This window comes from Raphanus sativus, unplaced genomic scaffold (genome assembly GCF_000801105.2).
Source record: "Raphanus sativus cultivar WK10039 unplaced genomic scaffold, ASM80110v3 Scaffold0208, whole genome shotgun sequence".
Lineage (NCBI taxonomy): Eukaryota > Viridiplantae > Streptophyta > Magnoliopsida > Brassicales > Brassicaceae > Raphanus > Raphanus sativus.
In genome coordinates, this window is record NW_026615528.1 from 1 (window position 1) to 16,488 (window position 16,488).

At 35.2% G+C, this 16,488-nt stretch overlaps 3 protein-coding genes and 1 long non-coding RNA gene across 12 annotated transcripts; 2 read left to right on the plus strand and 2 right to left on the minus strand.

Moving 5' to 3' along the window:
* The first annotated feature begins 1,832 nt into the window (after positions 1-1,832).
* On the plus strand, positions 1,833-3,645 carry LOC130501469 (probable pectate lyase 18). The gene is made up of 3 exons (XM_056996400.1): positions 1,833-2,043; positions 2,144-2,893; positions 2,989-3,645. Exons 1-3 carry the CDS (start codon positions 1,934-1,936, stop codon positions 3,347-3,349), a joined length of 1,221 nt encoding a protein of 406 aa, XP_056852380.1. The 5' UTR covers positions 1,833-1,933; the 3' UTR covers positions 3,350-3,645.
* A 1,024-nt stretch (positions 3,646-4,669) lies between these two features.
* LOC130501468 (31 kDa ribonucleoprotein, chloroplastic-like) lies at positions 4,670-6,164 on the plus strand (the record flags this gene model as incomplete). Its single annotated transcript, XM_056996399.1, is given in 4 exon segments — positions 4,670-5,128; positions 5,311-5,412; positions 5,552-5,833; positions 5,921-6,164. Coding segments are annotated over 4 exon segments (906 nt in total), but the record flags the coding sequence as incomplete, so codon positions are not given.
* A 97-nt stretch (positions 6,165-6,261) lies between these two features.
* Positions 6,262-9,651, minus strand: LOC108822336 (protein NBR1 homolog). Its single transcript, XM_018595382.2, has 7 exons — positions 9,488-9,651; positions 8,137-9,014; positions 7,917-8,040; positions 7,555-7,809; positions 7,240-7,389; positions 6,600-7,142; positions 6,262-6,515 (listed from the first exon to the last, which is right to left on the minus strand). The coding sequence occupies exons 1-7, from the start codon at positions 9,515-9,517 to the stop codon at positions 6,414-6,416; spliced, it is 2,082 nt and encodes a 693-aa protein (XP_018450884.1). The 5' UTR covers positions 9,518-9,651; the 3' UTR covers positions 6,262-6,413.
* Positions 9,652-11,124: 1,473 nt separating this feature from the next.
* On the minus strand, positions 11,125-13,359 carry LOC108838453 (uncharacterized). Of its 9 annotated transcripts, none has more exons than XR_008939690.1 (10): positions 13,102-13,359; positions 12,868-13,002; positions 12,700-12,808; positions 12,475-12,620; positions 12,261-12,370; positions 12,049-12,157; positions 11,850-11,977; positions 11,718-11,773; positions 11,465-11,632; positions 11,125-11,351 (listed from the first exon to the last, which is right to left on the minus strand). It is a non-coding gene; the product is annotated as an uncharacterized LOC108838453 (long non-coding RNA). The 9 variants fall into 9 exon arrangements; XR_008939689.1 differs by having other exon boundaries at positions 11,125-11,354; XR_008939691.1 differs by having other exon boundaries at positions 11,125-11,354; positions 11,434-11,632; positions 12,700-12,765; positions 13,102-13,358.
* Positions 13,360-16,488: the final 3,129 nt, after the last annotated feature.

Here is a 16,488-nt window from a genome sequence, read left to right on the forward strand (position 1 = left end):
GATATGTCGCTTGCATGCATGTAAGAGTTGTCTGCTTTCCCTTTAGAGACTATAATAAGTCTTTGGGATGCATGTGCTGTGGTTACTCAAATCTTCAGTGTCGTTGTCAGATTTACTTGGTGGAGTGAAGGTGAAGATATCTTGAGCCTATCCTTGATTGATTCCCACTCCTCATCAGTTCCTTTTTGTTATATACTTATATTGTAACTCACTTTTATATTTGATTAATTTGTGTTTTGAACCATGTTAAAAAGCTTTGTTAAGCGGTGATTAAGTGTTTATAGATGATTAATGCTTAGGTGAACGTTTGGGAGACACCTAAACCGATTCTTTACCAAAATGGCAAAATCAGTTATGTATCACTTATAGAACTCTGCTTTTGAATAACTATGCATGTTGTTTTGATCCGAAATTTGACATTATTATGATTTTACTTTTTTTTTTTTGGTAAAATTATTGTACTTTTTATTTTTATAATACTCATTCACGTTTTTAGTTTAAAAAAAAACGTATCATTTGATTAAGTTTGTCCAAAGACGATCATGCTTAAACTGTCAAAACAACCTACAATTACAAATGGAGTCCCGTAAAACCTGCAAATCACGAGACATTACATGTCCCACTTTTACTTCCTCTTTACATCTCTAATGCTTTTCACGAAAACCTATCATTACGAATATTAACTAATGACTTTAAGAGCATAGATTCGGTTTTAAATCCCCTGCCGTGATTGGTGCATTAAGAAGTGGAAAAGTAATATGGTGAAACCAAACAAAAATATTACTGTTTTCACGTCATTTTCACCAACAACAATCATGAAGAAAATGGCTGAATCTAACCTCTATATTTGAAGATTTGAGCAATAACTAGTCAATAATGAAATAGGAAGACTAAAAACTCCAATTGAGCACATGAGCTTAATTTTTTTTTTTTTGAAGATAATGAGCTTAAATTAGAGAGAAATGAAAACTATAATATAACAATTACATAACCCTAAAACTACATGGCTTACAGTTTGATTAGCAAATTTTTCAATTTTCTTTTTCTTTTTCATCATCTCGTTCTATTTTTATGTTTACCATTTATGTTTGGGTACTCGATTACTTTGACATGTTCTGTTCTGTCGGTTTATCTTTGATTTTCGTTGAAATCTCCCCTAACATGTGCTTATAGTATATGGTTGGAGAGTCAGCTCTCAGAATAATAAAGGCTAACGGTTCTGATACGGACACTTTCTAATGTATTTTAGTTTATACTTTGTTGCAATATATGCAACTATATATCCTGAAACATAAGATGTAAAGTCTGAAGAAATGCAAAAGTAAAGCATGACGAACGAAAAGAAACTAGTAATCTGTAAGCAATTTCTATTACATGTTTTTATTTGCATATAATAGGTTGTGATTTACATAACATCTCCAGTTTTTTGTTAAATTATTTTCGAGTGAAACTGCTATGAATTGATAAAAAAAAATTATAGAACCTTTTGTTGTTGTTGGTTTGACGTTCTCTAAAATGAATATATGCTATCAACAAGAACTAAGTTTGGATCCTTAATCATTACCTCAAAACCAACTTCCTGTTGTTTTTATTCGGCTAAACAGACTAAGTGGAACTATTTGAAAAGTATAACCTTTTTTTACCTGAAATTTGATTAGAGGCTTTTGTTTAATGTCAACAAATGTAACGGTGAAGCATTCTATTGGTTCATCATAAAGATTTATTATTATATAATTCTTTACTAAAGGAGATATAAAAGAGTGGGACCTAAACCGAAAAGTCCAATAACAAATAGTGTGGAGCTCCTCTACATCGTTTATTATATAAACTCTCAAAGTTTCATCTTCTCTCCATTCCCACTCAAACCTTCTTTCCTCCATCTGCGTTTCCCTCTTCTCTTACTTGAAGCCAAGAGAAGGAAAAAGAAAGAAAAATGCAGACGAAGAAGCTCTTTATCTCCATAGTCTCCTTTCTTCTCTATGCTCCGTTCATCTTATCTTCACCAGTACCAGACCCTGAAGCTGTTGTCGATGAAGTTCACAAGTACGAATCTTCTGTCTTTTATATTCTTCTTACACATTTTACTTGAACCAACAACGACTTCTCATGTAATAATAATATTCTTGGTTGTAAACTCTTGCAGGAGCATTAATGCGTCGGTTGCTGGAAGAAGGAAGTTAGGTTACCTCTCATGCACCACTGGTAACCCTATCGACGACTGTTGGCGATGCGACCCACACTGGGAGACCAACCGTCAACGTCTCGCAGACTGTGCCATCGGGTTCGGCAAGAACGCTATAGGAGGCCGAGACGGTCGTATCTACGTGGTGACAGACTCAGGAAACGACGACCCAGTGACACCCAAACCCGGAACGTTAAGACACGCCGTGGTCCAAGACGAGCCACTATGGATCATTTTCCAACGAGACATGACCATTCAGCTGAAAGAAGAGCTGATCATGAACTCTTTCAAGACCATAGACGGTCGTGGAGCGTCAGTACACATCTCTGGTGGGCCATGCATTACGATCCAGTACGTGACAAACATCATCATCCATGGGATCCATATCCATGACTGTAAGCCAGGTGGGAACGCTATGGTGCGGAGCTCACCACGGCATTATGGATGGAGAACGATATCGGACGGTGACGGTGTCTCGATCTTTGGAGGGAGTCATGTTTGGGTTGACCATTGTTCGTTATCTAACTGCGAAGACGGGCTTATTGATGCCATTATGGGCTCCACGGCTATTACTCTGTCTAACAATTACATGACGCATCATGACAAGGTCATGTTGCTTGGCCATAGTGACTCTTACACTCGTGACAAGAACATGCAAATCACCATTGCTTTTAACCACTTTGGTGAAGGTCTTGTTCAAAGAATGCCAAGGTAAAAAATTTATATAATAATGTTAGATTTTTGTTAGTAAATTAATGTAATTTTGATGTGATTAAAATTTGGGACCATTTGTTTGATGTGTGTAGGTGTAGACATGGGTACTTCCATGTGGTGAACAATGACTATACACATTGGGAGATGTATGCTATTGGTGGAAGTGCTGACCCTACAATCAATAGTCAAGGGAACAGATTTTTGGCCCCGGATATCAGATTTAGCAAAGAAGTGACTAAGCATGAGGACGCCCCAGAGAGTGAGTGGAAGAGTTGGAACTGGAGATCCTCTGGTGATTTATTATTAAATGGTGCGTTTTTTACGCCTTCCGGTGGTTCATCCTCCTCTGGCTACGCCAAGGCTTCGAGTCTTGGGGCTAGACCGTCTTCTCTAGTTGGACCGTTGACGGTTGGTTCTGGTGCATTGAATTGCCGCAAGGGTTCCCGTTGCTGATTGTGGAGGCTTGCTTAAGTTTATTTTTAGCAAATTAAAAAGAAATTATATAGAAAAGGCAATTAAAGCCACCAATTAAGGGGTTAAGTTATATAACTTTCATTACCCACCTTTAATTACTCTATTGATTTTTCTTCTTTTTGGGGTAAAGTTGAGGAGAAAACAACCTCTGGCTTCACTGCTCTTTTAGGACCCATCTAAGGATTTTCTGTTTTAAGGTATCTTTTATTAGGTTGAAAGTGTAGTAACAAGTGCAGATGTGTTGATCTTCATATTAATATAATATAATTTGTGTATTCTGTTTTTTTTATTTTCTCATAAATTAATGTCTATTACAATGATGGATACAACACAAGCAGCCCTTATGGAAATTGTAGTTACAATGCACATTCAGAACTCAGAAAGTTTGGAATGTTCTCTAACATGGGTAGCTTCTTGGGTCAAAGTTGTTCAAACCAATCAATTTCTGACAAAAGCCACGACTTTTCTACACTCTGGTCGATGCATAGACTATGGTTAAATACAAAATAATTCAAAAGGAAGAAAACTGAAGCAATCATGGGGCTCAGCAGCCCTACTTTTGATGGAGTGGTCTTATATTCGTGTTTTGACTACTGTTCACTGATTGTGGATATATTTTAAATTCTGTAACAACTAAAATAACTAACCAATGTATTCATTTTCTCCATATAACTAACCAATATAATGAATTACACCTTTTTCGTAGCCATGACATGTCACATGTGCAACATATTAATTCATTAAGGAAAGAAAAGAAAGAAAAGAAAGAAAAAAGATCTTGTGGTTACTAGTGACGATGTGATGTAGTCAGTAATGAAGAATATAAACAAACTTACAATTTACAAAGATAGTCTTCCCTTGTTTTCTGTTGTCATATATAACATCAAAGTTAATATTTTTTTGACACTGATGTCTTCTTTACCATGATTCCAGACCTGGTAGATTTGAAACTCAAAAACGGTTTATAAATCGGATTATGGTTGTTTTAAATTTGAATTAATTCAGCGTTTAAAAGAATATGATTATATCGTATGAAGACCATACATACTGTCTCAAGGACTGGACTGGTTTTGTTCCAAACACTTTTAGACTTTTGGTGGTCATGTTCTATTTCAGAATGTAAAAACTCAAAAAACCAAACTATCTAAACCAAGCCCATTGGAATCGTATGGCCCAATATTGAGCCCAATCAGATCTTTTTCTCCAAAATATTTAATCCTTTTTTCTTTAAAATGATATTTCACTTCGGTATCGAACATTTTTCTCTGCGTCCCCCTCCTTATCCCTATCTCTCTCTCCCACACTTCCTCTGCTATGGCTTCATCAATAGTAACCTCAAGCTTCAAGCCTTTAGCCATGGCGGACTCTTCCTCTTCCTTTTCCACCATCTTCCCCCACCCTTCACTCTCCACTATCCACCCTCGCTGCTCCCTCCTCACCAACCTCCCGCTCGCTTTCTCCCGCGTCTCCCTATCTCTCAAAGCCAAAACCAACCTAAAGAAGTCGCCTTTCGTCTCCTTCGTCGCTCAGACTTCGGATTGGGACGGGGAAGAAGGTGGGGACGTGAGCGCTTCCGTCGCCGTCGAGGAGAACGAGCCTGAGGCAACGTTCTCGGAGGGAGATGTGGGCGGCGAAGGAGGTGACTTCCCGGAGCCGCCGGAGGAAGCGAAACTCTTCGTCGGAAACTTGGCTTACGATGTTGACAGTCAAGCCTTGGCTATGCTCTTTGAGCAAGCCGGCACTGTTGAAATCGCTGAGGTTAGTATTGACTTTTGCTGCTTCCTTCTTGTGTTGTGTTGCTTAAGTGGTTGAGATAAATAAAGTTATTGGCTTTTTAAGTGATTGTGGATTGAATTGTATCTATTGACATTGTATGTTGTTGACGTCATAACGTTTGTTTATATCATCCTAAAGTGTTGTTTGGATTCTTGTGGATGAAGGTTATCTACAATAGGGAGACAGACCAGAGTCGTGGGTTTGGTTTCGTGACAATGAGTACCGTGGAAGAAGCTGAGACTGCTGTTGAGAAGTTCAACCGTTATGTAAGTTTATATACTATGTTTACTGCCATTTTGTTGCATTTCCATGAACATGTTCTGTCTGAGACATTTTTGGAAACAGAGTTGAGTTTTGGGGCTCTGTTTGTGGGAAGGTTACTGAGCATTTGTGTTGTTTTGTCAGGATCTGAACGGAAGGCTTCTGACAGTAAACAAGGCAGCACCGAGAGGATCACGTCCAGAACGCCAACCTCGGGTGTATGAACCTGCGTTCAGAGTCTATGTGGGAAACCTACCGTGGGATGTGGACAACGGTCGTCTAGAACAAGTTTTCAGTGAGCATGGTAAAGTTGTGGAAGCTCGTGTGGTTTATGACCGTGAGACAGGTCGCTCACGTGGGTTTGGTTTTGTCACAATGTCTAACGAGACTGAACTTAATGACGCTATCGCTGCTCTTGATGGACAGGTACCTTCCTCATACGTGGTCATTGATGGTAATGCAGATTTTGTTGTGATTGTTGATCTCTTAATCTATCTTTGTTTACATTTGCAGAACATGGAGGGTAGAGCAATAAGAGTGAACGTAGCGGAGGAGCGTCCGAGGCGTGGATTTTAAGGATTGAGATTATCTCTTCTGCCAGTTTTCTCTCTCTCTGTCTCTCTTATCGCTTTGCATTTTGTTTAGACGAGATTCTTACACTCTTTGATGATTTTTGTTGTTGTGTCTGAACACCTTTGATGATTTTTTTGTTGTCTGAACTAATGCTTATACTATAGCACATAACCCGCCTTCATTACCTTGACTTACAAATTAGTTTAGAACCAAGACTTGAAAGGTTAGTGATGTATGGTTAGTAAGTCTTGGCTCGTAATCACTCTTCGAAATAAATTAAAAAGAAGAAAGAAAGATATTATCTTAAACATTTATTTCGGAAAACAAAATCCATCATTCATCAAACAAGGATAACCAGAGGATGTATCATTATTATTTCTAAAACTTAGTTTAACCTGATAGATAAGAAGTTCCCAGAAACAAAAGCCACACATTAAGCCTCCTTCTCTCCAGTAAGGAGGTCCATCACTACGCCTTTAATGCTTCCATTATTCTTCTTCAGCAGCTTCTTGTTCGTCACATCATCACAGAAACCCTGCAAAAATAAATCACATTGTCAATAACACCCCCTTTTATCTGGTTTCGAGAATCTTTAAGATACAAAAGTGCACACACTCACCATTTCCTGAAGCTCCTCTAGGATAGGATCCCACTCACTAACTCCACAAAGAGCGTCAACAGACTGCTCCAAGTTGTACTCGTTTTCCCTTAAGACCTCCTTGTTCAAAACCATCTCTTTGAATCCCATTTCCTCCAGCTCCTTGAGCATGGCCATCTCCATGTCGTTCTCCTCAATATCCTTTTGAAGATCAACAGGGATGTCCTTTGTAGATGACGAACCACCACCACCACCCAAGGCCTCAACAGCAGGCATGTTTGGGAACTCGATCATGTTGAATGATGACGAAGATGAAGATGGTGTAAGAGTATCAGCAGGCTCAACTTCTTCCCCAACCGGCAGGTCATCTTTTTCTGGGATTTGCGATCCAGCTGCTTCTCCTTCTTGATCAGCACCTTCCACTGCCCCAGGGTTAACACTGGAGCTGCCAGCTTGAGCTGGCTCGTGATTCACATTGATCCCTGTAGATTCTTCATCAGGGGAGACATTCAAGTTCAGTCCTTGAAACTCATTCACAACAGAACCCTTCAAGGATGCATCAACCTAACAACGCGACCAACAACAAAAAAAAATATCAAAAACATTTTGATAAAGAAAAATGATAACTCAACGGACAGATCAGTAAAGTTCAAGTAAGTACATGTATCAACACCCAAACACGTTGCCCAAACTTAGCTCCACTAGAGGAAGCCATCCTCCAATAAGAAATGTATCGACCAGGTAACTCTGGTGCAACAAAATCAACTTTCACGTCAAGCTCACTGTCGATTGGCGAACCCTCTACTGGAATCTGCAACGATTTTGAGACCAATAAACAACTAGTAAGAAAAAATATTGCCAGTTTGTGCAGAGAAAAAGCTAACTAAAGCCAAACTGCGAGCAATTCAAACAGCAACAGTTGATCTGCAAGTGGGGAACTTAAAGAAGTGGCAAAACTACGAAGATAGTTTCTAACCTGTAAATCAACTGACAATGAGCTGCTGAGTTTGTCCCCACCGATCCAGACTATTCGTGTGCCATGCGGCCACACCAGCGAGCCATTGTTCCTCATTTTCCAAACCTTGGTGAATTGAGCAGTAGGAGCAAAAACTGTTCCATCAAGTACATTCACATCAAGCACAAAGCGACTGTCGAGTTTAGGCCGAGTGCACCTGAAGTGTAAACCTCCATGTTGTGGTTGCGGCACATGGCCCACCCACGGGTTCGATATCTATATGGGAGAAAAAAAGAAAGGTAAGATTTCCATATAGCTACACTACAGAAAGAGACGGCACAGAAAGAAAAAAGGAATCTTAAATATAGAAGAAAGAGCAATACTGGGGTAAGTTGTCCTCTAAAGGGATGCGAATGTTGAACTGAGTCTGGCTTATCCATCCTTGTGTAATCCCCTTCGTTACCCATCACCGAAAAGCAGATGGTGCAAAGATCATAGTCTTCTTTGCTGCAAAATATTCACCAAAGTAACAAATAAGTAAAAATGGATTTCTAAGATGCCTATCTATAGTTTCTACACTTGCTAAGTAAAGGGTCTCCTTACACTTTAGACTTAAACCTAGGCCCGGTTATTGGAAGAACCCCACATCCATCACAGCGGATGCCTTTATGGAAGATACCCAGTGAGGTCCAGTAATCACCACTGCTGCTCTTTTTCGAGTGACAGACACGCCGGGCATGCTTTTTGAAGTTCGCAGGATTTGGACTTGATTCATTCACTTTACTACCACTGAAGGGACACTCGTTGAAACTAGCACCCAGTCCAGAGGAGATTGGTACAGGACCAGAAGTCTTTGAAACAGCAAAGCAGGTTGGTTCATTCAGATCAGCAGGTTTTTTCCCGGTTTGGGAGATATCCTTCTTTTCGCCAAAGGAAGGAACCTCCCTGCTCAGGGAACAACGGGGAATAACAACAGGTGAGAGTAGACCACCTTCCTGAGGACCAGAGAGTTTCCCTAGCTTGGAGATGCAATCAAAGAGCTCACCAACAACAGGGCTAGAAGATACCGCTTTAGATGCAAGGTCAATATACACCTTGGATACGGTTTCACGCGTGGGGTTAGGTACAGCCGTCAGAACATCATTGATACCCTTCCGGATTTTGGAAACAGGGTTAAGGCTATTAGGCATGGCCGAAGCTGTCGGACTCCCACCACTCTCTGGAGCAATAGAGCTAGTGTTGGACTGCACATGAATCTTCAAAAACTTGAGGCGCTGGTTCGTGACATCAGACAAGTCATTGTCATCGACCAGAGCCACGACATCGGCATCTTCATCAGAGTAAGTCAGAGGGAAATCAACATCAACAGGGAGGTTAAACAGAGCAGCGATCTTTCCTTTGAGAGCAGCCATGTCAAGATCAAGCTGTCCATTAGCTTTGACAGGCACCCTGAAGCGCCTAAGCACACCTCCATAGCTCACCTGCAACAATAATCACAAACAAACTTAAGTTACCCCTTAAATAACAGATGTGATGGCAATACCTTAAAAACACTTAAAGAGCACAAACAAACAAACAAAACATCAATATGTTTCTCTAACAAGTTTTCCTTAAGACACTGACCAATAACACAAGTTTAGCAATCACGATTGAAATAATAAAACAAGTTCAAACAAGCTTAGCAATCACGATTAAGAAACCTCTTGATACTAGTAGTTAGCAACCCTAACTTATGATTGAGGATACGATAAAATCTAAATTTAAAACATCCTTAAGTGTGTATGCTTCTAGCAGCTACATAGATATAGAACTCCGGTTCAATTTCATTCACGACAGGTACACGGTTCGATCCATGGCGAAATCAAATTCCGAAACAAAATCGACACGATAGCCGCATGATCACCGGTGGCAGCTACCGTTACAAATAGAAAAAAAAAAGAAGAGGATTGTAAACCTTGACGACGAGAGAAGTAGTAGAATCCATGGGGAAGAAACCCTAGTTCACGAAGAGTGGTCGAGGCTGGGATTGAATCGGAAAGGTGAATCCTTTTTTAAGGGAGAAGCGTACCCGTTATCCGCTTATGTCGTCAACTACCCCAGATATCTAGATAGACACCGTCTCGTTTTGTATATATATATGATGATCCGACGATGCTTTTATTTAAATGAGATATTAATTATGTGTTTGACCTTTCCAACAACAAGATATTATTTGACTTTTTCTTTATACATTACTCCGTAATAGCAAGAGATGTTTAATACACTTACCCAACTAGGTATTATGGCTGTGATATAGTGATATATACTAAACTAGTGATTTTCCGGCGCGTAGCGCCGGGTTCGTACATTATGTTTTTTAATAAATTGGAGTTGCATTCTCTGATTGAATTTGTAAACCACGTTAAGTTGATGTATTCATATTTTGGCCTGTTCAATTTTGTATAAGAGTGTTAGTAAGAAATTACAGCTAGGTAAAAGTAGCGAAGATTTATTGGAAGGTCATTGTGTTTTGTAATAATAGTTGTTATGGTTGATGTTTTAATTTTTATATATTTTACATTTCTACGAATGAAATGTTTTTAGGGTTGCTGTTTTTTTGGATGATAAAGTGGAAAGTAGGAAAATAATTAGACGAAGACAAATAATTTAGCAGATTTTAAATAAAAAGAGAGAAATTCCGAAGTAAAGAAGATAACAAAAATGCTATTGGAAATTACCAAAAAAAAAGTTAGGGATACATAGTGCCGGGTTCAGACATATTATTTTTATGGGTTTTTCTATTGTGGATATTTGTTCATGTTGTTTATATGCAGAGCAGGAAAAGCTGATGATATTCGCTACCTAGATAATAGTTGAACATTGTAGAATTGGTATATTTAGTTTATGTTTTGTGTAGTAATCGAAATATTCAATAATATAACTTATTTTCTAAGCGGTGGGTTGGGATATTATTTTCAATTGCATTTTGTTCGAAAGTTCATATTTGTTTTTTTTTTTAGGGTGCAAAAGCTGCTATAGGATGATGCTTGGTTTAGTGATGGTACAAATGGAGAAAGTTATAGTAATTTTATCGAGTAAGTAATAGTAATGCTGTGTGTCTTTTTTCTGTCTTATGAGTGTATCTTTTGATAGCTATGGGTTGATTTACATTTTAAAAAGTTTCAGAGACCACTAAATTATTTTTTCACGTGGTTAAAGCCACTATGCCTATTGTTTTTCGTATTGGCTACGTCTGATTTTTCTTTTAATTATTTTTTGTTTTTGTTTTTGGTTGAAGATGTAAAATCATTTATGAAATTATATGTTTCCGTTCTGTGTTTATGCTTTGTTCAAGTTCTGTGTTTATTTTCCCACCATTTTTGTGTTCATATAGTCATTCAAAACGGATGACTGAAAAAAATATTATATTTTGAATAAAAGACAGAGCAACATGTGGAAACCGAGTAATTAGAAACAATGGTTCCCGGTCATATTACCTGTGAACTACAAAGATTTGGATTATATTATTGCAGCTGGTTTATTAGAAACAATGGTTCGTGGAATGATGTTTCTAACTTCTCTTCGTATGCAAGAACTTTTTTGAGACTCTGATTCAATCCAGGAACTAAATCAAACTGATCATAAAGTGAGAGAATACATAAGTTTGGCTACGAAGTTATGAGAAATGCAAAAGTATATGACTTGTTTTGAAAGATTGGAATGCTCGGAGTATGGTGATTAAAAAAGAACAATGTTTTTTTATTCCGACTCCACCTCATGAAGACGACTGTGGCCGTCGTTGAGGTTGTTGTTAGCTGGAACAGTTTCACACCTGTTGCCTGCTGGAAAGCAACCAAGATTATGATTCGTTTCTGTGACATTTTCACTTCTGTAAAAAAAATCTGTAGCTTTAAATCATACTTTTCGTATGGTGTTCTGAAGTGTTTTTAACCTTGATCATCTCCATCACGGTTAGCCTTTGATTTTAACAACAGGAGAAATTTCTTGAACTGATTCTTTCTAATTGATCATGTTTTTTGACTTCTGAGAAGTCGCAGATGATTAAATTCTTCCTTTTCTTTCTCCACTTTCTCTAACGCACGTCTGAGGACTTGACAAACTGAGAATATATAAATACTATACGTTAAAATCAGCATATCACACAAAGAAATGTAGATTTGTACATGTACGTGTATGAGAGTAACCTGATCAATAATGTCCTCATCGATCACATCCTCAAAACCTGCATCTTTCAGCATTACTGGAAAGAAGGTTTCATGACTCATAACACCCTCAAAACAGAAAATAATAATAAAAGTTTTATTATGAACACAAACCTGTCCATAGGCTTGAACATCATGGATATCATATCCTCTTTGTTTGATGTACTCTGCGAATACTGGAACGGAGTTTCATCACTCTTGCAATAGTCACTTGAAGAATGTCATAAACAGAGCTGGCTTGTCTTGGAAAAAAGAGACAGATGATGATTACTCTTAAAAGGGATATGAATCTTCAAGAGTGATTGATGCTTACTTGGATGTGGAGAATAGTGTCACTGCTGTAAATGACGGAGAGTTATCAGGATATCTTTGTGGAAATCCTTGTCATTCTCCACGCTTACTTTTTGCCAAATCCAGCAAATCTGACATAACATGGACATAAAGCTTTACCTCTTGGCAGTGAATAAGGAAGACCATCAAATGATAACAAAAGTAGACAGTCTAATAAAGAAAATAATTAGTTACCTGATTTTGATTCTCCTTGTTTTTCACATATGCCCTAATGCATTTTCAACCAACCATAGTGAGCTCAAATGATTTGCCAGAAGCATCACGTGTTTGCGTTCGTTGAAAAACTGCATTTTACACCATACATTTTAAAATTTAGCACACTCTAAAAAGGAAGCTCAAGTCATCCAAAACATTAGATATGAGAGAGTGGAGCCAAGTGACAACCAACCTTTGTATAGAATCTTGGTTTACGATAGTGAGTGGGGTATCGATTTTCGCTTGCCTTTTTATGATTAAAAGAAACATGATTCTCTGAAGAAAATGTATGCTCCTGGCTTTCACCCATCCAAGCATTCCTTCTGCCAAAAACTCCACCTGCATCCCATCTAAAAGATTTAGAATTTCTTCTCTTTTACAGCAAAAAGAGAATCACATAATGGGAAATGGATATTACCTCTTTATCTGAGAGACACATAACTTGGGAAAATTAAGTCAGCGGATCCATATTCGGTTTTCAGGTCTGGAAATGTCACGTCAGCACACTTTCATTCTACAAGAACACACTATCACCAAAGAAACTTAATACAAAGAGCTACCAAACCAAAATAGTGGTAAAACAAACCTTTTTAATGGCACTTTCGATGAAGTCAAGGAAGATGACTTAACCAGCCTTTTGAGCCAGTTCACAATTGAAACGATTGATGCCAGCTCCAAGCTCTAGCACTCTTTTCCCTTATGGTTGGATTAAAGTGAGTACCTAATAGCAAAGAAAATAAAAGAAAATGACTCATATAGCAATTGAAAAAGTGACAACTTTTAAAAAGATGATCACGAACAGTATGTAACCGTTACGGACAAGAAATCGTAAAAGCCATCGACAATCAAAAAAGCTTCAACATTAGACGGCACAGTGTCCTAATTTCCCCTATGGTGATAGAGACACTTGAGGAGAGATGTTAGGCGGATTGGAGCAATCGATAAAAGTTGGAGTAAAGATGTGATTAATTGAAAGGATAGACGTTACTGCTCTACGTCGCCAATTGAGGTTTGAGGACGAGATCGCAGCGTTGTCAGGAAGACGAAGTGCCTGATTCAGAAACTAAAACAAAGCGCGTGAAAGGAAAAAAAGGAATAGAGCAATGACGTCGCGACACATGTCGCAAAATGCCCCAGCCTCCAAAAGCGACGTGGACACATTGAGAAGCCAGAAAAGTCTGTTTTATATATTAAGATTTGATCTGAGTTTTTAAAAGGCAAGAATATATTTAACAAAATCTGATTTATATTAAATATGAAAATATATAAGTTAATATTACTTAATTTTATTTTTAATCATTTTAAGTCCTTTTTGTTATAATTTTTTTGATAAAGTATCTATATTTATTTTATTTATTTTATTTATATACAATATTTAATTTAAAATGAAAAATAAATAAATAAACAATTAGTTAATTGATTTCATAGTAAAAAATATTTTTTAGTATATAAACTTTCAAAAAATATTTATATTTATTTTTAATTTATACTATTATTTGAAAATTGAATTTACTGATTTGTCATATTCTCAATAATTTTAGCCTTAGTCAATGCTTTTCATAAACATTTTAATAATATTTTTATATTTTAATAATAACAAGTTTCATATACCCAAATATTTGTTACTATATTATCTATCTTTAATATATACTATTATTAGTGTTAAAAAAATTATATATATATATATATCAATACTATTAATTCTTCAACATGTCCAATTGATATAGGGTTGTGTCCAATTTAAAAAAAAACTGATTTTTTATATAATTGTATCTAATTAATAGATGTTATGTCCGTATTATTTAAACCAACTATAACTTTTACTTTTATTCCTATATTGTAGGATCCACTACTCCTATCTTAACTAATCAAAATCCACGTTTATATAATACATTTGACCATATAAAAAATATAAGACATGTTAGACTATAAACTGTAACATATTTCGCCAAAAACAAAATGTTAAACTACAATACAACGTGTAATATACTTTACAAAGAATGTAACCATATATGATACGTTCCTTATAGTTCATCCATATGTTCAATTAAAAAAGTCCAGTATTATTTAATTTCTTAATGGGTTTTTAATAAACTTGTCTAGATCAAATATGTTTGATATATATATTTAAATGGTTACTGATCCGTCTTTAAAAGGATGGATATATTTTTTGTTCTATTTTTTTTTTAGAAATTTAATTTTATATTTGTGTTTTAATCATATTTGTATTTTTTGTATAATATTATTTTAATGATTAATAAAGAGCTTTAATAATTATATTAAAATAGTTGGACTACACATAAATCAGTACGTTATGTTGTTGTTTTAATAGAATAGATATGCACTGATTTAAATACTTAATGATTTTAAGAATATTTCAGAGACCCAAATAACTAATATATTTGATTTTGTAATTTTAATTTCAATATTAATATTATTATAAGTATACTTATAACTAATATAAATTTATATGTTTGTATACTTATTCGGTTTTTGATGCGGGTCTGATTTGATATTAGTTTTTCGGATATAGCACTTTATAACTCATTCGAAAATATAAGACATGACTACTTAGATCCACAATCCTGATTTTCGGGTCAATTTCGAACCATTTTGTAGGTACAAATATTTTTTACTAATTACGTTAATAACTCAAATGTTAATAAATGCAAGAAAAACGTAGCTTTAGTTTGTTCATATTTGATTACATATTTTAAATTTTTATCAAATAGAGTGCATATCATCAGTAATCAAAATTATTTCCATTAGAAACTTATGTTTACAATAATTTTACAAATATCTTTGTAACATTTAAATGTAGATACACAAGAAAAAAAATTAAAATTTATATCAAATAAATTTATTAATTATCCACCTCTTACATTGGGTCAAAATTTACAAAACTCACTTCTAATTGCATGACGAATTATTATGTGTAATAATAACATTATATATTTTATTATATATGAAATTAAATCATGAAAATTTAGTGAAAATACAATTTTATGTATTTAATTATAATTTTATTAGTAAACAAAATTATACTATACTTTGTTATTTTTTTAAAAATTTCTGTTTAGGAATAAAATACAAAATTAATGTGTGAAATGGCTATGACACAAGTGTATAGTTATGCAACATCAAAAATTCAATAAAATTCTCAAAACCTCTTACTAATAATTTTTAAAATATTATACACAAACATATAAATTAGATTTCTTTAACATATAAGAAAAAAATAAGAAAAAGTTACAAAGAAACAGACGTACAGACATATAAATTACAAAAAACAAGTGTATGCCGGGTCAATTTTTAAATTAATATTATTTTATAAAATATATTCTGATTAAGATTTATTTACAAATATGATTACAAATAAAAATATAAATATGAAAATCAAAAGTTTTTAAAAAATTTAAATAATAAATATACCCGCCCTTAGAATCTAATCAGAGTACTATTAATTTGGGATCATGTCCCATTGATATTAGTTGAGTCTAACTTAAAAAAACAAAAACACTATATATAAAATAACTGCTAATATGCCAACTGATGGTATAACTATCTATTAGCATAACTTTGGTATTCTACAATCTCTCCTTTGCTTCCTCTAATATCGGACCCATTACTTTTTTGGTAAAAAGAAATCTATTATTTCATTTTGATGTAAGATAAAAATGCATGTATATTGTTATTGTGATAATAAAGAATATGATCATCAACTGTCCGAGTACAATAGATATATAATTTTTTGTGCACTCAACTCTTCACCTATGGACCAAAGAAAATGAATCAATACATTAAGAACCGTTCGAGTATATAGATCATATCTAATAAAGTAAGAGATTTTTATTTTTGGGACGATTGGGGTATAATTATTCTTGACTAAATTATGTTAGGTAACTACTAAGTAAATATAATATATTACAAACTTTAAGAATAAAGTTTTAAATAGTTATTTGGGATTGATTGCGGGTCGAATTTTTCAAAAAAAAAGGTTTTAAAATAGTTTCTGAAATGCATGTGACACAAGTGTATAGTTATACAATTTGACATATTGAATATAGTCACCAAAATATATTAAATTAAATTAATATTAAACACTAATATAATTATGAAAAACACAAAAATAAATTAAATTATTAAAAAAAAGTTAAAACAAAACATATACCCGCCCTTTGAAGGGCGGGTCAAAATCTAGTAATAC